This window comes from Haematobia irritans, chromosome 2, assembly GCF_050003625.1.
Source record: "Haematobia irritans isolate KBUSLIRL chromosome 2, ASM5000362v1, whole genome shotgun sequence".
In the NCBI taxonomy this organism is placed as follows: Eukaryota; Metazoa; Arthropoda; class Insecta; order Diptera; family Muscidae; genus Haematobia; species Haematobia irritans.
In genome coordinates this window covers 47864045-47891804 of record NC_134398.1, presented here as the reverse complement: position 1 = coordinate 47891804, position 27760 = coordinate 47864045, and the positions used below count along the sequence as shown (strand labels likewise).

At 30.8% G+C, this 27760-nt stretch overlaps 1 protein-coding gene across 1 annotated transcript in view; it reads right to left on the bottom strand.

Moving 5' to 3' along the window:
• The window catches only part of LOC142224204 (neuronal acetylcholine receptor subunit alpha-7-like), a 1091332-nt gene that overhangs the window by 275354 nt on the left and 788218 nt on the right, over positions 1-27760 (bottom strand). Inside the window, exon 5 of the mRNA XM_075293985.1 lies at positions 27467-27606. Within this exon, the coding sequence (XP_075150100.1) occupies positions 27467-27606 (140 nt within the window). The remainder of the gene's footprint in view (positions 1-27466; positions 27607-27760) is intronic.

Sequence of the window (27760 nt, the reverse complement as noted above, 5' to 3'; positions counted from 1 at the left end):
TTATTATTATTATTATTATTATTATTATTATTATTATTATTATTATTATTATTATTATTATTATTATTATTATTATTATTATTATTATTATTATTATTATTATTATTATTATTATTATTATTATTATTATTATTATTATTATTATTATTATTATTATTATTATTATTATTATTATTATTATTATTATTATTATTATTATTATTATTATTATTATTATTATTATTATTATTATTATTATTATTATTATTATTATTATTATTATTATTATTATTATTATTATTATTATTATTATTATTATTATTATTATTATTATTATTATTATTATTATTATTATTATTATTATTATTATTATTATTATTATTATTATTATTATTATTATTATTATTATTATTATTATTATTATTATTATTATTATTATTATTATTATTATTATTATTATTATTATTATTATTATTATTATTATTATTATTATTATTATTATTATTATTATTATTATTATTAATTTAATAAATTAAGTTATTTTCATATAGTAAATTATTTTCTCCAAAAATATAGTTGTAATCCAATTTTTGGGTTCCTTTTTTAAATTTTTGGTTTCAAACATTTAATTTTTATTTAAAAAAAAAATCAGTTAAAATAAAATCTTTTAACATCCACAATTTAAAAAAAAATCGCAAAAATATATTTCATGGGTTCAGGCCATTAAAAATTTTTTTAGTTGGTTTTGTTGGTTAGACGAACAATTTTTATTATTTGCATTATGTGTAAAAATGGAATTATGCAAATATTATTATAAAACACCAAATTAATTAATTTAATAAATTAATAAAAGAAACGCGCTTGCCATAATTCATTAAATTTGGCTGTAAATCCAACATTTTCATACATATTGAGTTTTCTCTGAAAGTAATTTATTAAAATTAAGTTTATGGCAACTTTGTTCTAGTTTATTAAATTTTAAGATAAAAAAATTGAGAAAAAATAACATTATATTATTATGTCTGGTATAAAAACAATATTTAGTATTATCATATATACGAAGGTATTTTGTTTCCTATCTATATGTTAAGCTTTATGTAAAAATTGTATTAAAAAAAATTGAACAAAATAAAATAAGAAGCAAAAAGTTTTCGAAAAAGAATATTTCATGGATGCAATTTGTATAACACCATTTAAAAATTTTTACGGCTTGTCTTTTGGTTGAATGAACACTTTCTAAAGAAATATTTTTCTTGTGGTTATTTTGATTTTTTTTTTTAGATTTTTAAATTTAATTTAGATTTTTATAAATACAATTATACTTGAACAATATGGCATAATAAATATAAGCTGAAGTTATACTATAACGACGTATGAAAATTATTTGTTATTATCAATAATTGGAAGTATTGCTAGTTTGGAACATTTAGGATTTGATATGTCGTTCTTGGTTACGCTAAACTTTTTTCCTCGAAATGTGATGACTGAACCTAACCTCTACTTCAGTTCGAGTAAGCAACACAATACAAACATGCTAAAGAAAAAATCTTTTATCCCAGCCGAAAGTACTCGATGAGAGGAGAAAAGTAATTTCTAGATTGTTTGCCGTTCGTTTTTTATGAGCCTCTATCTATTTTGAGCACTTGTTTGACATTTTCTTCTATTTTTTTTGCAGGAAAAATACTGTGACAGTCTTCAGAAAAGATGTAGCTCTTGACTCCCCCAACCAAAATGCTGAATATATTAAGGCGGCAAAAATTCATCTTCATGGTCAAAACCCTAAAAATGTCGAAAAAATTACCACTTTTTCACCGATTTTTTTTTTCTTGACATATTGAAATTTAATTTTTTTACAAAATAATCATTTTCTATTAAAATAAAATTTTGACATAGTTTTCTATAGAAATAAAATTTTGACAAAATTTTCTATTAAAATAAAATTTTGACAAAACTTTCTATAGAAATAAAATTTTGACGATTTTTTTTTTCTTGACATATTGAAATTTAATTTTTTTACAAAATAATCATTTTCTATTAAAATAAAATTTTGACATAGTTTTCTATAGAAATAAAATTTTGACAAAATTTTCTATTAAAATAAAATTTTGACAAAACTTTCTATAGAAATAAAATTTTGACAAAACAATCATTTTCTATTGAAGTAAAATTTTGACATTTTTTTTTATAGAAATAAAATTTTGACAAAATTATTTATAGAAATAAAATTTTGACAAAATTTTTTTTATAAAAACAAAATGTTCTAAAGAAATAAAATTTTGACAAAATTTTCTATAGAAATAAAATTTTGACAAAATTTTCTATAGAAATAAAATTTTGCCAAAATTTTCTGTAGAAATAAAATTTTGAAAAAATTTTCTACAGAAATAAAATTTTGACAAAATTTTCTATAGAAATAAAATTTTGATAAAATTTTCTATAGAAATAAAATTTTTAAAAAATTTTCTACAGAAATAAAGTTTTGAAAAAAAATGTCTACAGAAATAAAGTTTTGAAAATAATTATTATAGAAATAAAATGTTGACCAAAATTTTCTATAGAAATAAAATTATTTATTGTTTATTTTAATCATACAGTAAATGTATGATAAAAAAAAGGGAAAAGTAGCATTGGCTGCTAAGGCCATCAGCTAAGAAATAAAATTTTGATATAGTTTTCTATAGAAATAAAATTTTGACAAAAATTTCTATAGAAATCAAATTTTGACAAAATTTTCTATAGAAATCAAATTTTGACAAAATTTTCTATAGAAATAAAATTTTGACAAAACTTTCTATAGAAATAAAATTTTTATAAAATTTTCTAAAGAAATAAAATATTGACAAAATTTTCTATAGAAATAAAATTTTGACAAAATTTTTTATAGAAACAAATTTTGAAAAAATTTGTTTGTTGTTTTGATCTCAGCTTAAAACCCATTGCGTTGACTAAACGACAAAAGTAGCTTAGCCAACTGAGGAAAAACACAGAAGCGTAAAATTTTGGTAGACAGAACCATACAATTTTGGTAGATCATTTTTGGCTCGATTGGCAACCATGATTATGAAGCGATATGGATCAATTTTTGTGTGATTGAGGATCGACTATATATAACTTTAGACCTATATGACCAATTTTGGCATGGTTATAAGCGGTCTTATACTAACACCACGTTCCAAATTTCAACCAGATCGGATGAATTTTGCTCCTCCAAGAGGATCCGTTGGTCAAATCTGGGGAACGGTGTATATGGGGGCTATATATAAGTATGGACCGATATGGACCAATTTTTGCATCGTTGTTAGATACCATATACTTACACCTCGTACCACATTTCAAACGGTTCGGATGAATTTTGTTCCACTAAGAACCTCCGGAGGTCAAATCTTGGGATCGGTTTGTATGGGGGCTATATATAATTATGGACCGATATGGACCAATTTTTGCACGGGTGCTTGAGGCCATATATTAAAACCACGTACCAAATTTCAACCGAATCGGATGAATTTTGCTCTTCCAAGAGGCTCCGGAGGTCAAATCCGGGGATCGGTTGTTAGAGACTATATACTATCACCACGTACCAAATTTCAACCGGATCGGATAAATCTTGTTCCACTTAGAACCTCCGGAGGTCAAATCTTCGGATCGGTTTATATGGGGGCTATATATAATTATGGACCGATATGGACCAATTTTTGCACGGGTATTTGAGGCCATATATTAAAATCACGTATCAAATTTCAAGAGTATCAAATTTCAACCGTATCAAATTTCAACCGAATCGGATGAATTTGCTCTTCCAAGAGTCTCCGGAGGTCAAATCTGGGGATCGGTTTATATGGGGGCTACATAGGTTAGGTTAGGTTAAAGTGGCAGCCCGATTAAGATTCAGGCTCACTTAGACTATTCAGTCCATTGTGATACCACATTAACTAAAAGTACCTATTACATATGGGCACTTCTAGTTTTAACCGCTGAACCTTCTTGATTATTTTTCTTTGTTGAACCAACCAGATTGTTCCAAAAATATTAGCAGACTGCTTAAGTTAACGTTTTCCAGATCCGCCAGTAATCTGAAGCTATATGCTCCTAAAAGTTGCTTGCGCTTTACACAAAATGCAGGACACTCACACAAGAGGTGTTTAATTGATTCTTTTTCCTCCGCATCATGACAGCTCATACAATAGTCATTATACTTCGCGCCAATAGTTTTTGCAAAATCTCCTATCAGGCAGCGACCCGTTATAGCAAATATCAGGAGTGATATCTGACGTCTCGAGAACATTAGCATATCTAGTGTGCGGTTTAAGTTGAAATGGGGCCATATTTGCTTGGTGTCGTTACAACCCTTGCAATTCTCCCATCGAACATTTGCCATCATAACAGCCTTCTCACGCAGCATGAGCTTGCAGGTAGCTAGGGGCATACCAACAAATTCTAGTTCCCCTGGAATATGTAAGGTAGTCCCTAGCCTTGCCAACTCATCCGCTTCGCAGTTCCCCGGTATGCTCCTATGGCCAGGCACCCATATTAGGTGAATATTGTACTGCTCAGCCATCTCATTGAGAGATTTGCGGCAATCGATGGCCGTTTTCGAGTTGAGGAACACAGAGTCCAAGGATTTTATTGCAGGTTGACTGTCTGAGTATATATTAATGCCCACATGTTTTGGAACATTACTTCTCAGCCAATTCGCCACCTCTCTTATTGCTAATATTTCAGCCTGAAAAACACTACAGTGATCAGGTAATCTTTTCGCTATTCGAAGTTCCAGATCTTTAGAATATACTCCGAAACCCACTTGGCCATCCAATTTGGAGCCATCAGTGTAGAAATCTATATATCTTTTATTCCCCGGGGTCCGTGTACACCACGCCTCACTGTTGGGAATTAGAGTCTCAAACTTTTTGTCGAAAAGTGGACTCGCCAAAGTGTAATCCACTACGTTAGGCACATCTGGCATTATTTTGAGGACCGAACTGTGACCGTAACTTTTTTCCGACCACAGCGATAGCTCGCGCAACCGCACAGCCGTTGTTGCAGCTGACTGTTTGGCCAAAATGTCTAAAGGCAATAGATGCAGTATGACATTAAGGGAGTTTGTTCCTGTCTTGCTGAATGCACCTGAGATACACAAGCACGCCATACGCTGAACTTTATCTAAACCTGTCGGTTGCTGAAGTGCCGGCCACCAGACTACAACACCATATAGCATTATAGGTCTAACCACTGCCGTGTATAGCCAATGTACAATTTTTGGTTTCAGTCCCCACTTTTTCCCTATTGCCTTTTTGCACGAGTATAAAGCTACCGTTGCTTTCCTCGCCCTTTCTTCAATATTAAGCTTAAAGTTCAGCTTCCTGTCCAAAATAACGCCAAGGTATTTTGCACACTCCCTAAAGGGAATTTCAATACCCCCTAAGGAAATGGGCCTAACTGTGGGAGTTTTGCGATCTTTGCAGTACATGACTATTTCTGTCTTTGCAGGATTTACCCCAAGACCATTATCTTTCGCCCATTTCTCAGTCATCCGGAGGGCTCTCTGTATAATATCTCTAATTGTTGATGGGAATTTTCCCCTGACTGCTAGCGCCACATCATCTGCGTATGCCACCACTTGTATCCTTTCTTTTTCTAGGGAAACCAGAAGGTCGTTTATAGCAACATTCCAAAGAAGAGGTGATAGAACTCCTCCTTGAGGAGTGCCTCTGTTCACATACTTTTGTATGTTTGCTTGTCCTAGTGTGGCTGAAATACGTCTCTTCATTAGCAGTTCGTCTAACAGCCTGAGTATACATGGATCAACATTCAGAGTTGTCAGTCCATTTAATATCGAGCTCGGATGGACATTATTGAACGCCCCTTCGATGTCTAGAAACGCCACGATTGTGTATGCGGTCACAGTAGACCTGCCCTTCGAGTATGCATGCTGTCGTTTCGAGAACAAACTTGAATCGATGCTAGTTCTAAGATAAATATCTATCATCCTCTCCAGAGTCTTAAGTAGGAATGAGGATAAGCTGATTGGTCGGAAATCCTTCGCCCTCGAGTGAGAGGCTTTTCCCGCTTTAGGTATGAAAACGACTTTTGTTTCCCTCCACTTTCCTGGGATATATGATAAGTTGATACATCCTTTATATATCACCGACAACCAGGGGATAATTTTGTCAGTTACAGCTTGTAACTCCGCCGGAGCAATTCCATCAGGTCCAGGGGATTTGAATGGTCCAAAGCTATTTAGCGCCCATCTTATTCTAGTTTCCGATACAATTTCCTCGACAGGAAACGACCGCTGAGCAACTGTGGCACCGCCAGTACATGGTTCAACCGTCTGATTTCCAGGAAAATGTGTGTCCAATAGTACCTCCAGCGTCTCCTCACTGGACGTTGTCCAATTGCCCTCCGATGTTTTAATGAAACCTGGAGCGGAGTTGGTGGATGCTAGAACCTTCCGTAGTCTGGAAGCCTCGGACGTATTCTCAATACTGCTGCAGTAAGCATTCCAAGAGTTATGCTGAGCCTTTCTCAGTTCTCGCTTGTATCCTCTGAGATTCTTCTTGTAAGCGTCCCAGTCCTCAGGGGCTCTGGTGGACTTTGCCTTGTTAAAGAGCTTCCTGCAGGATTTCCTCATATTACTTAATTCCGTAGACCACCATGGTGGTCGATGTTTCCCCCTTGGCTTTCCTCTAGGGCATGCAGCTTTCAGTGAGATGTTGAAGGCCTTAGTAATCCGCTCCACTGCGTGTTCGATATCTTGCACATTTCTCATATTTGTCTCTGTTATTTCCGGTATCATCATATTGAACGATTCCCTATACCTATTCCAGTCAGCTTTCCTAACATTTGGCGGAAATATGATCTTGGTGATATGAACATCAAATTTGAAACTGATGTAGCGATGATCTGAGAAGCTGTGTTCACTTAAAACCTGCCACTCAGATATCATTTCATTCAGTTCTTGCGAGGCCAAGGTGATGTCCAAAACCTCTTGCCTGTTTTTAGTGACAAAGGTTGGGACATCTCCCTTGTTGCAAACTACCAGATTAGTACGCAAAATAAACTCTATTAGCGACTCTCCCCTTGCATTAGTATCACTACTTCCCCATATACTATGATGTGCATTCGCATCGCATCCCATAATGAGTTTCGTCTTTGTTTTCAGTGACTCCTCCACTAAGGTCTTAACGGCATATGGAGGCATCTCCCTGTCATGTCCCATGTAGACCGAAGATACCCAATATTTGCATTTGTCTATTTCTAAACTTGCAACGACAGTGTCTGTATTGCACATTGAAGGAAGCAGAAACAAATTGAGCTCGTTTTTAGCAATTATACAGGCTCGATTTACATCATTACCAGTATACTGCAATAGTTTGAACCCCGGAGTACTTAATTCACATATTTTGTTTTTATAAACATATGGTTCTTGAATAAGAACTATATCTATGTCCCCTTTCATCAGGAGAACTTTTAAGGCAGCACATGCAGCCTTACAATGATGAAGATTTATCTGGAGGATCCGTAGGACCATCGAGATTTTCAACAACCGTCACATCAGCCGCTTCAATCGAGTCATCAAGAATGTCCTCTTCAGAGATATCGGTGACTCTCGCAATAACCATAGGTTCAACTTTGGTGAGTTCTGAGGCAGTAGAAGCCTCCTCACGCATACGGTATCTATCCATGTCTTCAAATGTCTTGGTATCCCCCTCGACTTCGCAAGAGGATCCGCTTACTTCTGATTCAGACAGAGGCTTGTCCATTTCTGAATCCTTTAGCTGATCGTTTTTATACACCTTCATTTGGATATAATGAAAGCCATAACATACACGGCCCTGGGACTTTGCTAGATGTGGCAAAGACTGAGTGTTCAATATAAACACTGCATGCCGTCTTGGCCCATCCACTTCATCCAAACGGCCAACCTTCCAATCAGCTGTTGGAAGATCTGGATTGCATTGTTTCAGTCTATTTAAAATAGATTCAGGGTCAGGAGGGTTTGCAGGTATCCACGCATGTGCTCTTGGTCTAGCCGGTATGTCTTTCTTCTCGACTAACTCTAGAGCAGCTCCTTCCCAAACTTCACCAATTAGTATCAGAGCAGCTTTAAAACATTCTATAGACCTCTGGTCCTCAAATGCGACTAGCCTAAATCGTACTTGATACCAACCAGCCTCTTGGTGTCGAGGATCTGGACCGGGAAACTTTTCCAGCACCTGTGAGTAGACGCCAGACAAAGCATTCTCAATTTCCCCCCATTTTTGCTTTGGAACCATACCGTCCAATGCTCCTTTATTAATGATAGCCATCACAAGGCTGTCTTTAGCAACTGAGGCAAACGATCGTTGATCCCTTTTGGAGGATGGCAGCTCATCCGGTGATCGTTCCCTTTTTCCAGCCTCAAGAATTCCTTGAGCCCATTTTAAGGAATCGCTTTGTTTAGCCGACAACGTGCTTGGGTCGACTGATCCTAATTTCTTTAGGATAAACAAAGCATTTCTGCGTTCTTTGAATCTCTTTCGTGAGGGACTACCTCCTTTTGATGCCGTTACCTTGGAAAAGGTCCGACTTGTCAAATTGTCGCCACCTGTCGACCCGTCTACAGGTCGACTAATTGGGCCTAACTCTTGGTCATTGCCCAAATTTATAACTTCAGTCGATACCCGTCCACTGGGCCCTGAAGTTAGCAACCCAGTGGATGTCTTTGAATTTCTCTGCATGGTGGCCTAATATCCCACCACACTTGAAATTCGTAGTAGGTACATATTACGATGATTTTAGCCGCTATTAAAAAACACGTCCGTTCCGTTCGACGGTTGATGATGGGCTACATATAATTATGGACCGATATGGACCAATTGTTGCATGGGTATTTGAAGCCATATATTAAAACCACGTACCAAATTTCAACCGAATCGGATGAATGTTGCTCTTCCAAGAGGCTCCGGAGGTCAAACCTGGGGGTCGGTTTATATGGGGGCTACATATAATTATTGACCGATATGGACCAATTACTGCATGGTTGTTAGAGATCATATACTAACACCACGTACAAAATTTCAACCGAATAGGATGAATTTTGCTCTTCCACAAGTCTCCGGATGTCAAATCTGGGGATCGGTTTATATGGGGGCATAGTTGTTAGAGACCATATACTTACACCACATACCAACACCACATATCAGCCAGATCGGATGAAATTTGCTTCTCTTAGAGGCTCCGCAAACCAAATCTGGGGGTCGGTTTATATGGGGCTATACGTAAAAGTAGTCCGATATGGCCCATTTGCAATAGCATCCGACCTACATCAATAACAACTACTTGTTCCAAGTTTCAAGTCGATAGCTTGTTTCGTTCGGAAGTTAGCCTGATTTCAACAGACGGACGGACGGACATGCTTAACATAGATCGACTCAGAATTCCACAACGACCCAGTATATATACATTATGGGGACGTAGAGCAATATTTCGATGTGTTACAGACGGAATGACAAAGTTAATATACCCCCATCCTATGGTGGAGGGTATAAAAAGTTGGGAGAGGCCGACTATATCATATCCTAAACCATCCGCACTGACGTAGAAAAGACAAGCATTTGTGGGGTTTCATTGAATTAAATTTGATTCCATATTTCTATATTTATGAAAATTAAAGGGCGCTGTTAATAGGAGCTCTATCTCAATCTGAACAAAAATGTCAGATCTTAGGAGTTGTACTTGACCGAAAGAGGTGGTTACCGACGAAAACATCAAAAAAATTCTCAAAATGATTTTGAATGACCGTAAAATGAAGTTGATCGAGATAGCAGAGGCCTTAAAGATATCAAAGGAACGTGTTGGTCATATCATTCATCAATATTTGGATATGCGGGAGCTCTGTGCAAAATGGGTGCCGCGCGAGCTCACATTTGACCAAAAACAATAACGTTTTGATGAATCTGAGCGGTGTTTGCAGCTGTTAACTTGTAATACACCCGAGTTTTTCCGTCGATATGTGACAATGGATGAAACATGGCTCCATCACTATACTCCTGAGTCCAATTGACAGTCGGCTGAGTGGACAGCGACCGGTGAACCGTCTCCGAAGCGTGGAAAGGCTCAAAAGTCCGCTGGCAAAGTAATGGCCTCTGTGTTTTGGGATGCGCATGGAATAATTTTTATCGATTATCTTGAGAAGGGAAAAACCATCAACAGTGACTATTATATGGCTTTATTGGAGCGTTTGAAGGTCGAAATCGCGGCAAAACCACCCCATATGAAGAAGAAAAAAGTGTTGTGTCACCAAGACAACGCACCGTGCCACAAGTCATTGAGAACGATGGCAAAAATTCATGAATTGGGCTTCGAATTGCTTCCCCACCCACCGTATTCTCCAGATTTGGCCCCAGCGCCTTTTTCTTGTTTTCAGACCTCAAAAGGATGCTCGCAGGGAAAAATTTGGCTGCAATGAAGAGGTGATCGCCGAAGGAGTACTACCAAAATGGTATCAAAAAATTGGAAGGTCGTTATAATCGTTGTATCGCTCTTGAAGGGAACTATGTTGAATATAAAAACTAATTTTGACAAAAAATGTGTTTTTCTTTGTTAGACCGGGGACTTATCAGCCAATCTGTTATTGGAGGTATAACAAAATCTGAGCCGATTTCGATGATTTTTTGCACATGTAGTACGTATAATAGAAAATCAGATTTAGGGTCAAATTTGGGTCTTATGGTCAAATTGGGGACTTTTTGTCAAATTTGGGAAAATCGGGCGATACGTATATATGGGAGATATATCTAAATCTGAACCGATTTTACACACTTAGATTACTTTCTGGCAAATTCGACGGCGATCGGTTAGTAAATGAGCGCAATCTGACCCAATTAATCGAAATCGGGAGATACATTTATATGTGAGCTACATCTAAATGTGATCCGATAGTTTCCAAAGTCAATAGCGTTCGTCCTTGTGTCAAAAAAAAAAAAAACACTCTCTACCAAATTTCATCGAAATAAATAAAAATAAAATAAATGCGACCGGAATCCTGCGAACACAAAATACATGGACAGACGGACGGACACGAATGTCAAGTTCGAAGATGGGCTATATCGGAGCACGTTTTGATATAGCTTCATATAAACCGACGCCCCGATTTGGGGTCTTGGGCTTCTAGGAACCGTATTTTCTATCCGATTTGCTTGAATTTAGAAATTTAGAGTCTTTTATTATGCTCAGAGAAAACGAATATTAATTTTCATGGATTGAATTCATCAACAAAATTCACTTTTCTGCAACAAGAATTTAAAGAACCGAATTATGAAATTTGTGATCAAATATATAGCCTTTAATAACCATTGCAAAAAAAGTTTTTTTTTTTGTTTTAATATAAAGTATATGTAAACAATTTCCCATTATTATATCATGCTCATCCCTTAATTTGGCTTTAATCCAACAGCTGAAACAACGCTAATAACACTGTACAAGGACATTTATGTCCTTGAAATATGATAATATACAATATTTATTTTTCGACACAGACAAATCCAATTAATTCTGTTACACTGTTGATTTAAAATAACCACAACTTATTGTTTATTTTGCCATAATGTTCATATTGTTTTTTTTTGTTATGGATAATTGTGAATAACTTCAATACATCATCCATCATTATAATTAGCATGCATATTTCTTGTATCATTGATTATAAAAATTAATTAATTTTCTTTTTTTAGTATTTTTTTATTCATGTTTGATTATTTTTTGTCATCATTATTTAATTAATTATGTGAGTTTTTTTCTTATTTTTTTTTCTTGTTGTTTTTTGATTTGGTTTATTTATTCACAACAATGACATGTACCCAGCAATTATTTGAATATATATATATATATGTATACTTATAAATGTGAAAATGTAATTACATAAATTTAATATAAAAAAGTTTACATTAATTTTTTTTTGTGTATTTTAGATAAATAAAAATTTTAATTTTTTTGGCGACACTGGTGAAAGGTGTTTTTTTTTTCTTCTTTATATTTCATATAAAAAAGCAATTACATTTAGAATGTTTTTATGTTAAAAACAATTAATTAGAAATTAAATATATAAATTATTATATTTTTAATAATAAAAAATTTAAAAAAATAAAATTTAATTTTTTTTTTATATTTTCTGTGTTATTTTTTTAAGATCTTAGAATATTAAAAAAAAGCTCAAGAAAAGTTTACCAACTTATACACTATAAGTAATTTAAATAGTATTGAAGTATTATCTTGTTTAATAATTAAAAAAAAATATATCTTTCCGTTAGAGATTTAAATGATTGTGATTAAATTAATTAATTTTCTTGATAACAATTTATTTTTTTTTTATTACAATTTACTTTAATATATAAATTAAATTAAAGTAAAAATATTTAATTTATTTAATAAAAGCTTATATTTGTTATTTTTATAAAGGGAAGGCACTTCGTATTTTGTTGTCGAGTACGAGTCGAAAGTACACAGAAAAAAACAAACTATGTCTTGGGAAAAATGATCTATCCTGTGCGAAAATTTAACTATATCCCAGAAAAAAAGCATCGCCAAAAAAGCAGTGAAAAAGTTCTTTTTTGATCCGGAAGAGGTGCAAATTTGGCACAGAAGCGATGAATTTAACGTGGTTTTGTCATAGGACGTATGTCCACAATTTCAAAAACTGTGTTTTGGAGGTGAATTAAAAATTTTTGTGATATATTGCTAAATAAATAATTTATTTAATGTTTTTATGATTTTTTATGCATTGTCTGAAACGTTTGACTTAAAAATTCGCAATTTTTCAAGAATGGATGTTGCATTTTAGGAAGTGTTTCTAAAGTTGTGCCTTTGGAAGAACTTCCAATTAAAAATTTTTACAAATTTTTCTATAGAAATAAAATTTTGACAAAATTTTCTATAGAAATAAAATTTTGACAAAATTTTCTATAGAAATAAAATTTTGACAAAAAATTCTATAGAAATAAAATCTTGACAAAACTTTATATAGAAATAAAATTTTGACAAAATTTTCTATAGAAATAACATTTTGACAAAATTTTCTATAGAACTAAAATTTTAACAAAATTTCCTATAAAAATAAATTTTGACAAAATTTTCTATAGAAATAAAAGTTTGACAAAATTTTCTATAGAAATAAAATTTTGACAAAATTTTCTATAGAAATAAAATTTTGACAAAATGTTCTATAGAAATAAAATTTTGACACAATTTTCTATAGAAATAAAATTTTGACAAAATTTTCTATAGAAATAAAATTTTGACAAAATTTTCTATAGAACTAAAATTTTAACAAAATTTCCTATAGAAATAAATTTTGACAAAATTTTCCATAAAAATAAAATTTTGACAAAATTTTCTATAGAAATTAAATTTTTACAAAATTTTCTATAGAAATACAATTTTGACAAAATTTTCTATAGAAATAAAATTTTGACAAAATTTTCTGTAGGAATGAAATTTTATCAAAATTTTCTGTTGAAATGAAATTTTATCAAAATTTTCTATAGAAATAAAATTTTGACAAAATTTTCTATAGAAATAAAATTTTGACAAAGTTTTCTATAGGAATAAAATTTTGACAAAATTTTCTATAGAAATAAAATTTTGACAAACTTTCTATAGAAATAAAATTTTGACAAAATTTTCTATAGAAATAAAATCTTGGCAAAATTTTCTATAGAAATAAAATTTTGACAAAATTTTCTATAGAAAAAAATTTTTGACAAAATTTTATATAGAAATAAAATTTTGACAAAATTTTCTATAGAAATAAACTTTTTACAAAATTTTATATAGAAACAAAATTTTGACAAAATTTTCTATAGAAAAAAAATTTTGACAAAATTTTCTATAGTAATAAAATTTTGACAAAATTTTCTATGGAAATAAAATTTTGACAAAATTTTCTATAGAAATAAAATTTTGACAAAGTTTTCGATAAGAATAAAATTTTGACAAAAATTTCTACAGAAATAAAATTTTGACAAACTTTTCTATAGAAATAAAATTTTGACAAAATTTTCTATAGAAATAAAATCTTGACAAAATTTTATATAGAAAAAAAATTTTGACAAAATTTTCTATAGTAATAAAATTTTGATAAAATTTTCTATAGAAATAAAATTTTGACAAAATTTTCTATAGAAATACAATTTTGGCAAAATTTTCTATAGAAATAAAATTTTTACAAAATTTTCTATACAAATACAATTTTGACAAAATTTTCTATAGAGATAAAATTGTGACAAAATTTTCTATAGAAATACAAATTTGACGAAATTTTCTATAGAAATAAAATTTTGACAAAATTTTCTGTAGAAATGAAATTTTATCAAAATTTTCTGTAGAAATGAAATTTTATCAAAATTTTCTATAGAAATGAAATTTTGACAACATTTTCTATAGAAATACGATTTTGGCAAAATTTTCTATAGAAATAAAATTTGGCAAAATTTTCTATTGAAATAATATTTTGACAAAATTTTTCCATAGAATAAAATTTTGACAACATTTTCTGTAGAAATGAAATTTTATCAAAATTTTCTGTAGAAATAAAATTTTATCAAAATTTTCTATAGAAATGAAATTTTGACATTTTCTACCGAAATAAATTTTGACAAAGTTTTCTATAGAAATAAAATTTTGACAAAATTTTCTATTGAAATAATATTTTGACAAAATTTTTCCATAGAATAAAATTTTGACAAAATTTTCTATATAAATAACATTTTGACAAAGTTTTCTATAGAAATACAATTGTGACAAAATCTTCTATAGAAATACAATTGTGACAAAATTTTCTATAGAAATAAAATTTTGACAAAATTTTCTATAGAATTAAAATTTTGGCAAAGTTTTCTATAGAAATACTATTTTGACAAAATTTTCTATAGAAATAAAATTTTGACAAAATTTTCTATAGAAATAAAATTTTGTCAAAATTTTCTATAGAAATATAAATTTGACAAAATTTTCTATAGAAATAAAATTTTGACAAAGTTTTCTATAGAAATACAATTTTGACAAAATTTTCTATAGAAATAAAATTTTGACAAAATTTTCTATAGAAATAAAATTTTGACAAAATTTTCTATAGAAATTAAATTTTATCAAAATTATCTATAGAAATAAAATTTTGACAAAATTTTCTGTAGAAATAACATTTTGACAAAATTTTCTTTATTTCTATAGAAATAAAATTTTTAAAAAATTTTCTTTAGTAACAAAATTTTGACAAAAATTTCTACAAAAGGAAAATTTTGACAAAATTTTCAATATTAACAAAATTGAGACAAAAATTTCTATAGATATAAAATGTTGGTAGATTGTTTTTGGCCCGAGTGGCAACCATGATTATGAACGAATATGCGCCAATTTTTGTGTGATTGCGGATCGGCTGTTTATAATTTATAATAAATTTGGCATGGTTATTAGCCGCCATATATTAACACCACGTACCAAATTTCAACCGTATCGGATTTTTTTTTTTTTATATATTCATCTTTATTTACCATTTGTTCAGACAATATTTACAGGGTTACGAGATTTTATATAATATATTACAGCGAGTGAGACTTTAATACAAGTTTAGGTTTCTGTTTTATTGGATGTAATGTTCGTAAAGGAAAAATTAGGGAAAAACCTTTATTTGATTTTAAAGTTAGATGTCAAATATAAGTGAAAAAATGCACGTATTGTGTGATTTACTAATTAATAGTAAATTACCCATACGTACGCTTTTCTATTTGCTAATTAATTTTAACAAAAATTATTGAGTTAAGTCTAGACAGTCAACCGTATCGGATAAATTTTGCTCCTCCAAGAGGTTTCGGAGGTCAAATTTGGGGATCGGTTTATATGGGGGCTATATATAATTATGGACCGATATGGACCAATTTTGGCATGGTTCTTAGAGACCATATACTAACACCACGTACCAAATTTCAACCGAAACGGATGAATTTTGCTCCTCCAAGAGGTTCCGGAGGTCAAATTTGGGGATCGGTTTATATGGGGGCTATATATAATTATGAACCGATATTGACTAATTTTTGCACGGTTATCAAGGTCCACATATTAACACCACGTACCAAGTTTCAACCCGATAGTATGAAAATTGCTCTTTTAAGAGGCTCCTCAATCCAAATCTGGGGGTCGGGCGCTATACGTAAAAGTGGTCGGATATGGCCTATTTTCAATACCATCCGATCTACGTCAATAGCAACTACTTATGCCAAGTTTCAAGTCGATAGCTTGTTTCGTTCGGAAGTTAGCGACATTCTTACATCGACTCAGAATTTCACCACGACCCACAATATGTATACTTTATGTCTTAGAGCAATATTTTGATGTGTTACAAACGGAATGACAAAGTTAATATAGAAAAATCTTAGGCGCCAGATCATTCGCATTTTGACCACGCTTTAGTCCATTTTTACAATTTTTGAGAAGTGTATGAAAAAATTCTTGTGATGTAGTTGGAATTGAATTTGTATGTCATAGAAATTTTAATGTCTTTTAGTGCATAAATTGTTTGAGACATACTTGGAATAAAGAAAAATCGTTGGGCTGAGTAAAATTTCTTAAAAATTTTAAAAATTAACTAAAACAAAATCAATTTTTCCAATAAATATAAGTTAATTTTAGCATCAGTTTTACAATTGACTTTTTTTTGTGTATAAAATATATGGGAAGAAAAAAAAACATTTAAAAAATTTCGAATGAATTTTCAGGTCAAAAATTTGAAAATGCTTACTTTTCATCATCAATGTATGGTCATACAAACCAAGTGAATTTGCAAAAATAGAGAAACCCAAATTGGTTTGATTTCCAGTGACCGCTTTTCATTCGAAGGGATTTTCGTATGATTTGCAGGAAGAGACCATTAACTGAATTAAACAACAAAATACCCATTTACAAATTTAATTGGTTCAATTAGACTTTTAATTAAAACAACAAGTAAACATAAAATTTATTTGTAGCATATGAATTAATTTCTTAATTGACATTGATGATTGATACTAAAATTTAGGTGATTAAAGAAATTTAAATTAAAACGTAATGGGATCAATCACCAATCGTGATAGAAGAGAAAACAATTTTTTTCTATGTGTATTAACTATACAAAGTGTTGAAGTTATGAATATCATAAAAAGGCTTATAATTTAAGTGTATATGTTGGTTTGCTACTTTTGCTTGACATTTTTTATTTTTTTATTATTCGAAATTGTTATTTTTTCATTTGTTGAATTAAAAATTATCTATATATAATTCTTTTTAATAACTTTAATGTGTATTTCTCAGATTTATTTATATTTCAATAATATACCATTCTTACACTTACACAACATATATATAACGTATATATTTTAAATTAATAAAAAAATCATAACAGCTTTGCTTATTTGTTATATTTAATTAATGAATAAAACATCGAACACCGATTTAGTTTCAAGTTTTTTTAAGATGTTTGCGTCTTTAGTTCTTTTAATATAAATAAAATGAATTAAAAATAAAATACATATAAAATAAAAATATGAGTAACATAAAAGAGAAAACTAAATTTTTCAGAATTTAATAAATTGTTTTGTTTATTTATTTTATTTAAATATAAAAATGATAAAAAAATTATCTTCAATAAAATAACACTGCGACGCAAAATTCAACATTTTGTCTCCAAGCAAAAAATCACTTATCCCAGTTGTAGCTCAACTTTAGTGAATACCTCAAAAGTGAATTCACAGCATTTTTCGAGCTATGGTCATACGAAAATTGCAAAAAGTGCTCAAAATCCAATTTGGTGACAAAAATTAAGAGGTTCATAGAAGACAAACGGCAACCAATCTGGAAAAATCCAGATATTACTTTTCTTCTCTCATTGAGTACTTTCGGCTAGGATAAGTGATTATACCCTGGGCCACACTGTGGAACAGGGTATTATAAGTTAGTATATATGTTTTTTGTTTGAATTTTTTGTGTTGCACTGTGTAATTTACCACAAAAATCAATAAAACTCGTAAATTATTATTTATATATTACGCCTAGAATCAAAATGAATGAGATTCGATCTAGCCCTGTTCGTCAGTTCGTCTGTTGAAATTACGCTTATTTCCGAACGAAACAGCTATCCACTTGAAACTTCCTACAACTAGTTGTAATTGATGTAGGTCAGATGATATTGTCAATGGTCCCTCCCTAACTACCATTCTAAAATTGCTTCATATCGTTTAATTATTACCTATACACTCCTTTGTATCAACCAATCAAGAACTAAGGAGGCCTAATCCGACTTTTTATACCCTAAACCACATAGTGGTCAGGGTAACTGTCAAAAAAAGTGCCTACCAGAAATATTGATTTTAGACCCCGTAAAATATATAGCGATCGACACAGAACCACCTCTTGAGTTGATCTAGCCCTTGGTGTCCGTTCGTCCATGTAATTGGTGTTCGTTGGATACCGATCGCATTTATTAACAGATTTTAATGAAATTTGGTACACGGTGTTGTTGGCACAAAGACAAACGCTATTGAATTTGTGAAACATCGGATCAAATTTAGATATACCATAACTCCCACATATTTGTATCTCCCGAATTCGACAAATGGGATCACGTCCAAGGTTGCCACTCGTGCCCAAAAAAGAAGTTACCACAAGTTGAAGAAAATTTTACCAAAAACAAACAACTTAACAACAAATTGAAGTTGTTGATGACATTTTTGTGGTTCGTATAACAAAATGTTTAATTTGAAAGAAATGTTTTATGTTGAATTTATAGAAAATTTTGCTAAAATTTTATTTCTATAGAAAATTTTGTCAAAATTTTATTCTATAGAAAATTTTGTCAAAATTTTATTTCTATAGAAAATTTTTGTCAAAATTTTATTTCTATAGAAAATTATGTCAAAATTTTATTTCTATAGAAAGTTTTGTCAAAATTTAATTTCTATAGAAAATTATGTCAAAATTTTATTTCTATAGAAAGTTTTGTCAAAATTTAATTTCTATAGAAAATTTTGTCAAAATTGTATTTCTATGGAAAATTTTGTCAAAAATGTATTTCTATAGAAAATTTTGTAAAAATTTTATTTCTATAAAAAATTTTGTCATAATTTTATTTCTATAGAATATATTTTCAAAAGTTTTTTATAAGTTGTATTTCTATAGAAAATTTTGTCAAAATTGTATTTCTATAGAAAATTTTGTAAAAATTTTATTTCTATAGAAAATTTTGTCAGAATTTTATTTCTATAGAATATTTTTTCAAAAGTTTTGTAAAAGTTGTATTTCTATCGAAAATTTTGTCAAAATTTGATTACTATAGAAAATTTTGTCACAAATGTATTTCTATAGAAAATTTTGTAAAAATTTTATTTCTATAGAAAATTTTGTCAGAATTTTATTTCTATAGAAAATTTTGTCAGATTTTTATTTCTATAGAATATTTTTTCAAAAGTTTTGTATAAGTTGTATTTCTATAGAAAATTTTGTCAAAATTGTATTTCTATAGAAAATTTTGTCAAAATTTTATTTCTATAGAAAATGTTGTCAAAATTGTATTTCTATAGAAAATTTTGTCAAAATTTTATTTCTATAGAAAATGTTGTCAAAATTTTATTTCTATAGAAAATGTTGTCAAAATTTTATATCTATAGAAAATGTTGTCAAAATTTTATTTCTATCGAAAATTTAATCAAAATTTGATTACTATAGAAAATTTTGTCAAAAGTGTATTTCATTGGAAAATTTTGTAAAAATTTTATTTCTATAGAAAATTCTGTAAAAAAATTATTTCTATAGAAAATTTCGTAAAAATTGTATTTCTATAGAAAATTTTGTCAAAATTTTATTTCTATCGAAAATTTTGTCAAAATTTGATTACTGTAGAAAATTTTGTCAATTTTGATTACTATAGAAAATTTTGTCAAAATTTGATTAATATAGAATATTTTGTCAAAATTTGATTACTATAGAAAATTTTGTCAAAATTTTATTTCTATAGAAAATTTTGTCAAAATTTTATTTCTATAGAAAACTTTGTCAACATTTTATTTCTATAGAAAATTTTGTCAACATTTTATTTCTACAGAAAAGTTTTGTTTAGGGTAAGATCAAGTTTTCGATGGAATCCTATTTTATTTTTTTTTAACTAACTAGTCCTGGGGAACCATGCAGATGACTTGAAACCTATTCACATGATAAATTTAGTTTTGCGATGTCCGTCTGTCTGTCTGTCTGTCTGTCTGTCTGTCTGTCTGTCTGTCTGTATATGTAATTTTGTGTGCAAAGTACAATTTGGCACAGAGTTTTTTATTGGCTCAAAGACAATCGCTATTGATTTTGAAAAAAATCGGCTTAGATTTAGATATAGCTGCCATATATATTTATCACCGATCTGGTCATAATTGTCGTATTTATCAATGCATTTTATCAAAATTGCGTTCAGCCAAATATTTTGGGGCTTTCGTGAGATGTGCAAAATATCAGCCAAATCGGTTCAGATTTAGATATAGCTCCCATATATATCTTTCGTCCGATTTCGACTAATATGGCCTCAAAAGCCAGAGGTTTGCCCTGATTTGCTTCAAATTTTGCACAAGTTGTACGTTTAATGGTATCGTTAAGCGTGCCAAATTTGGTTCAAATTGGTTCAGATTTAGATATAGCTCCCATATATGTATATCTTTCGCCCGATTTACACCCATATGACCACGGAGGCCAAAATTATTCTCCCATTCAGGTTTTTTTGCTGAGATAGCAGGATTATTATTCTAATTATGCATGTCAAATTTGGTCAAAATCAGTTCATATTAAGATATAGCTCCTGTTGATGCACGGGGGAAGTGGTGGATGATGCAAAGAGCAGAAAGTCACAGATGACGGTTGGCTTTGCACCTCCAAAAGAATTCGAGGAGAATATGTTCCCAATGAACATATGAACCGAGAAATAAGAAGGAAAAACAAGGGAGTTAGATTTGGTTTTAGAATTCAAGATTTATTTTCGGATTGATTTTTACAAGTAAGAATGAGACAGATAAGCGGAAATTGCTGTTTGACGTGGTATGGTTGAGTGGAGAATTAAAAAATTTTTCGATAATAAATGTCAAACATATCGTACTTTTTTTTAGTGCGAGTATCTGGATATTTTCATTAATATTTTAGGGATCTGATTCTGAGGAGAAGATTGTAGGGTTGTCTTGTTTGGCATAAACAGCTCCCATATATATGTACGCCAGAGTAGGGGAAATATGGTAGAATGTTTCATATTTTAGACCCATTTTCAATGGGAGTTTCCTCCAATTGACTCGATGCTATCCACAGAGAATACATTTAATATGCATTTTACACAAAATTCTGTGATGATTTCCCCATATCGTAGTCATATTCTACACACTGTAGGTTAGGTTAGGTTAGGTTAGGTGGCAGACCGATGTATCAGGCTCACTTAGACTATTCAGTCCATTGTGATACCACATTGGTGAACTTCTCTCTTATCACTGAGTGCTGCCCGATTCCATGTTAAGCTCAATGAAAAGGAACCTCCTTTTTATAGCCGAGTCCGAACGGTGTTCCACATTGCAGTGAAACCACTTAGAGAAGCTTTGAAACCCTCAGAAATGTCACCAGCATTACTGAGGTGGGATAATCCACCGCTGAAAAACTTTTTGGTGTTCGGTCGAAGCAGGAATCGAACCCACGACCTTGTGTATGCAAGGCGGGCATGCTAACCATTGCACCACGGTGGCTCCCTCTACACACTGTAATGCAAAACTTTCCACAGAATGGTCGAATTTTAAATAAAGCTCCGACTTGTGGAAATATCGTCTGAATTGGCCAAATGATATATCACAACCCACAATTGACCACATATCTTGGCGAGATTTAACCAATATCCTTGTAAAATCGCCACTGCTGAGTAGCAAAAGTTATAAATATTATTTACTCAAATTGTCCTATATCTCGAATACATATGTATCGCCCGATAAATCATAAATGCTCTGTTGTACAATTGCATCAAAATTGTTCTAGCTTTATATTTCCCATAATTTTTAAACTAACATTGTGTTTCATCCCAGGGTTTTAGCCGATTTAATTTTTAATTCTAGCGATTTTGTAGAAGTACAAAAAATTTTCTCCAAATCATTTCAGATATATATTATGTGTATGGGAATATAAACCTTGATAATAACTCCCAACAAATTTGAAGGAGTTGAGATGGTAACACAAATTTTGGTCTACATAATGGTGAAGGGTATAATATAGTCGGCCCCGCCCGACTTTAGACTTTCCTTACTTGTTTTAATCCAATTTTCCTATCAGTTAATTTTAACTACACTAAAAAATTTTTTGAACTTCAATTTATTTAGTTAAGCGCATTTCGAACCAGTTGGTTCAAATTTCAAAAATTTATTTAATATTTTTTCTTAAATGGTAGTAAAAATGACCATGATTTGGCCCTTAAGACAATTCTACCGTTAGTAAGTAAATTTTTTACCATGGTGCATGAAATTTCTACTAATTTTAAAGGAAAGAAAAAAGAAATTTTTTGAAATTTCAACTATCTGGGTAGAAATGCGCCTAACTAAATTGAAGTTCAAAATTTGCCATAAATTACGAGCTACTTTTTTCTGTGTACACTGAAAAAAAGGCATGTCCTGTTCCAAAGATTTTGTCTTTACACTAACAATTTTAGTATTGATTCCGAGCCAAAGAAGCGGAGAATACAAGTAAGGGTATTTTTAAGACACAATTCTCTTTTAAATTTGGGATTTGTGTACTTGATTCTGGGAAGAAAATTTTAATTTTTCGTTTTTTCAGCATTTTTTCTTCATATGCTATCAAAGCCCTTTAAAAACGAGTTAACGACAACTTTATTTTCCAAATACAAACTCGAATTTCAGTAGAAATTATGCTATGAATCAAGTAAAAAACGTCTTTAAAACAAAGTGTTGGAAAAAATGTCCTACTTTTGAACGATTTTTTGCTTTGTAGTCAAGATGCAAAAAGACAACAAATTTAAAGACAATTTCATTAATTTTAAAGAATTTTTATGAATTATTAAAGTCAAGTTAACTTTATCCCAAAAGTTTTTTCTTTCATGTTATGGTACCAATTTTTAAGTCAAATCACTTAATTGTAAGGACAATACGACTTCATTGAAAAGTTTATCGGCCTTTGGACAAGGAAAAAAACTTTATATTAGAAAAATGCGTCTTTTCTGCAAAGTAAAATTTGCATTCGTATTTTGAGGCCATGAAATCTTTGGCCTCACGACAATATTTTTTTTAGTGTAATCATTCCTATTAAAAACAAGTTTTATATGTCCATTAGATTTTTTTTTTAAATTTGTAAGCTTATACATAGACCACAATATTTATACGACATACAAACTGTTGTAGCTTTTTTTCTTTCAAAAAAATATTTTGTTAAATGGCTTTTTTTTTCGATGAATATTTCTAGGTCATATCTGTGTTTTTTTTTTTTACTTTTTACAGATATGACCGTTTGGGCTTAGAATTAAATTTTCTGATTTGAGTGGTTGATATACATTTTAGTTTGTAAATATTCAGTTTATTTTAATCTTTTTCATTCCCATGCAAATAAATTGTATTTCGGATTTTTTGTCATGGCTAGTTGTTGAAATTGTTGAGAATAAAGGATTTTTTATAGTTTTTGAATTTTCTCAAATCTTATTATGGATACCCATAAATTCAGATAAAAACAAATTAAATCACAAAATTCATGTATGGGGGATTGAAGCATTTGGTGATAAAGCCTATGATAGGCTATTCATGGTCAATATTTAATGCCAGAAGCAATGCAAAAAAAAGGATCTAAAAAGGTTGTTTTAGTAGACAGCACCATTTGGCTGTTTTAGGTGAATAATAAGATCTTCGATAATTAAAAGAACTGAAAAATCAAACCGGAAAATCAAAACCCCACCGGTGATTTGATCCTGTGCCCTTTGGCTTTTATAACTTCCATGGAAGTTCTTTTGCCATACCCAGGTTCAATTCAAAATTGATGAAATTAAAGACAGAAATTTGTGCGAATAATATTTTTTTTTCAGTTTTTCAAATGCAAAGGATCCGAATATGAAATTTTTTCGGTCTAGGACAATTCCATATGGAATTTCCATTCCTTGTGCAAAATTTAAAGCAAATTATGCTGAAATTCTGGCTTCTGCCGCCATATTAGTAGATATCGGGCGAAAGATATACACAAGAGCTATATCTACAGCTGAACCAATTTCTACCAAAATCAATAGGGTTCTATTCTTACCCAAAACACATACTTGTGCCAAATTTGGACTAAAATTGGACTAAATTTGCGATTGGACTAAAATTGCGACCTAGACTTTGATTACACAAATGTGTTCACAGATAGACGGACAGACGGACATGGCTAGATCGACTCAGGGGCCGGCTCGGAGCAATATTGCCAGAGACCCAATATAAGTGGTTTCACTAGAATGTGGAACGCCGTTCGGACTCGGCTATAAAAAGAAAGTCCCTTGTCATTGAGCTTAACATGGAATCGGGCAGCACTCAGTGATAAGAGAGAAATTCACCACTGTGGTATCACAATGGACTGAATAGTCTAAGTGAGCCTGATACATCGGACTGCCACATAACCTAACCTAACCTAAGACTCATTATGCCTATCTCGTATAAAAATTGATTTGTTTTGTGGCTTCTTAGTAGTCGAATAAGAACCCACAAGAATAGTCAATAAGCTGAATATTAAACTAAACAAGTATATACGGACGTAAGTTCGGCCATGCCGAATCTTATGTACCCTCCAGCATGGATTGCGTAGAAACTTCTACTAAAGACTGTCATCCACAATCGAATTACTTGAGTTGACGTAACACTTGCCGATGGCAAGGTATCGTACAAAATCCTTAACACCGTCTTCTAAATTGTAAGTTAGTCCATACGGGGGATATATTAAACAAACAAAAAAAAAAGGCCGATTAAAGAAGTATATAATTCAGTTCTACAAAATTTTCTATAGAAATAAAATTTTGACACAATTTGCTATAGAAATAAAATTTTGACAAAATTATCTATAGAAATAAAATTTTGATAAAATTTTCTATAGAAATAAAATTTTAACAAAATTATCTATAGAAATAAAATTTTGATGAAATTTTCTACAGAAATATAATTTTGACAAAACTTTCTATAGTAATAAAATTTTGACAAAACTATCTATAGAAAAAAAATTTTGATAAATTTTTTCTACAGAAATAAAATTTTGACAAAACTTTCTATAGAAATAAAATTTTAACAAAACTTTCTATAGTAAAAAAATTTTGATAAAATTTTCTATGGAAATAAAATTTTGGTAGATTATTTTTGGCGATATGGAGCAATTTTTGTGTTATTGGCCATTGGCTATATATAACTATAGACCGATATGGACCAATGTTTGCATGGCTGTTAGCGGCCTCCTCTAAGAGGTTCCGGAGGTCAAATCTGGGGATCGATTTATATGGGGGCTATATATAATTATGGACCGACATGGACCAATTTTTGCATGGTTGTTAGAGGCTATATACTAACATCACGTACCAAATTTCAACCGGATCGGATTAAATTTGCTCTTCCAAGAGGCTCTGGAATTCAAATCTGGGGATCGGTTTATATGGGGGCTATATATAATTATGGACCGATATGGACCAATTTTTGCATGGTTGTTAGAGACCATATACTTACACTTTATACCAAATTTCAGCCGGATCGGATGAAATTTGCTCCTCCAAGAGGCTCCGGTGATCAAATATGGGGATCGGTTTATATAGGGGCTAAATGTAATTATGGGCCGATATCGACCAATTTTTGCATGGTTGTTAGAGACCATGTCCTAACACCACGCACCAAATTTCAACCGGATCGGATGAATTTTGCTCCTCCAAGAGGCTCCGGTGATCAAATATGGGGATCGGTTTATATAGGGGCTAAATATAATTATGGACCTATATGGAACAATTTTTGATTGGCTGTTAGAGACCATATACTGACACCACGTACCACATTTCAACAGAATCGGATGAATTTTGCTCCTCCAAGAGGCTCCGGTGATCAAATCTGGGGATCGGTTTATATGAGGGCTATATATAATTATGGACAAAGTGAACCAATTTTTGCATGGTTGTTAGAGACCATATACTAACACCAGTACCAAATTTCAGCTGGATCGGATGAAATTTGCTTCTCTTAGAGGCCTCGCAAGCCAAATTTGGGGGTCCGTTTATATGAGGGCTATAAGTAAAAGTGGTCCGATATGGCCCATTTGCAATACCATCCGACCTACATCAATAACAACTCCTTATGCCAAGTTTCAAGACGATGGCTTGTTTCGTTCGGAAGTTAGCGTGATTTCAACAGACGGACGGACGGACGGATGGACATGCTCAAATCGACTCAGAATTTCACCACGACCCAGAATATATATACTTTATGGGGTCTTAGAGCAATATTTCGATGTGTTACAAACGGAAAGACATAGTTAATATACCCCCCCATTATATGGTGGAGGGTATAAAAAGAAAATCTTCAATCTTCCATTCCATTTACCAGTTTGATTCTAAGGAAAGGCACAATATATAAATAAAAATTAAAATTAAAACAAATTAATAAAAATAAAAAAGAAACAAAAGAAATATTCATAATAAAAATTTTTGTTTAGAAAATTTTATTTGTTTATATTTAATTATCTTAAATGGAAGTTAATTATATAAATAAAACTTCCTTTAAGTTTTTTTTTGTTTTTTTTTATTATCCAAACAAGTTGGTTTATTTAAGTTGTGTTCCATTTATTATACACACAATGAATAAAACATCAACATTTATATGATAATTAATATCATAAGACATATAGTATATATCAATTAAATTCAAGCAATGCTTTAATGGTAAAGATAAACAAATAAAATTAATAATATTGTATTAAGAAAAAAACACAAAATAATCATATAAAAAAATGTTATATCCTAGTCGCTTTTTCATTTTTTTTTTTCATTTTTTTGCTGTAAAAATTGTGTAACTTAAAATTTAATATCTCCAAGTTTTTCCAACACATCTTGTTTGTTTTAAAATAATAATTTTTGGCTTCTACAAGATTTGATGGGAAAACTATAAAAGATTTCTTTGAACACTCACGGGTACATGTCACTTACCAAATTTAACCACGCATTTGTGGTCAGAATCTGATTCTTTTCATCCTATAATGAAATATTTAGATTAATTTCTGTTCTTTTCTTCTCTTTAACACAAAATGTTGTTTTTTGGTTTTTTTATTTGTAATCATTTTTTTTGTATATGTTTTTATAGTTTTTCAATATTGTATTGATATTTTTTGTTCTAATTTTATTTATAATTAAAACTAAAATACTTTAATTTTATTTCTAATTTAAATAAAAATATTTTTCTTTATATATGATAAATAATTGGAAATTTTTATGACTTACCACATCTATGATTTGTTGTAGTGTCAGTCCAAATTTCACTTCTAGGGGATCGGATTCATTTGCTACTGGTCTTTCCAAAGTATTATAGGTGGATAAAAGGTGGTTTAGTAAACGTTTTTCGTGTGGTCCTTGGCAGCTTTCTGTAAAAAGAGAAAAAGGAAGAGAGAGAGAGAGAGAAAATGAGTATGGCGTATTTAGTATGTATTATAACAAATATTAATCGCCTCAATATATACTAAGGTTTGTGAAGCGATAATTTTGTAGAAAAATGAAAATAATTTTTCTCTAGATATG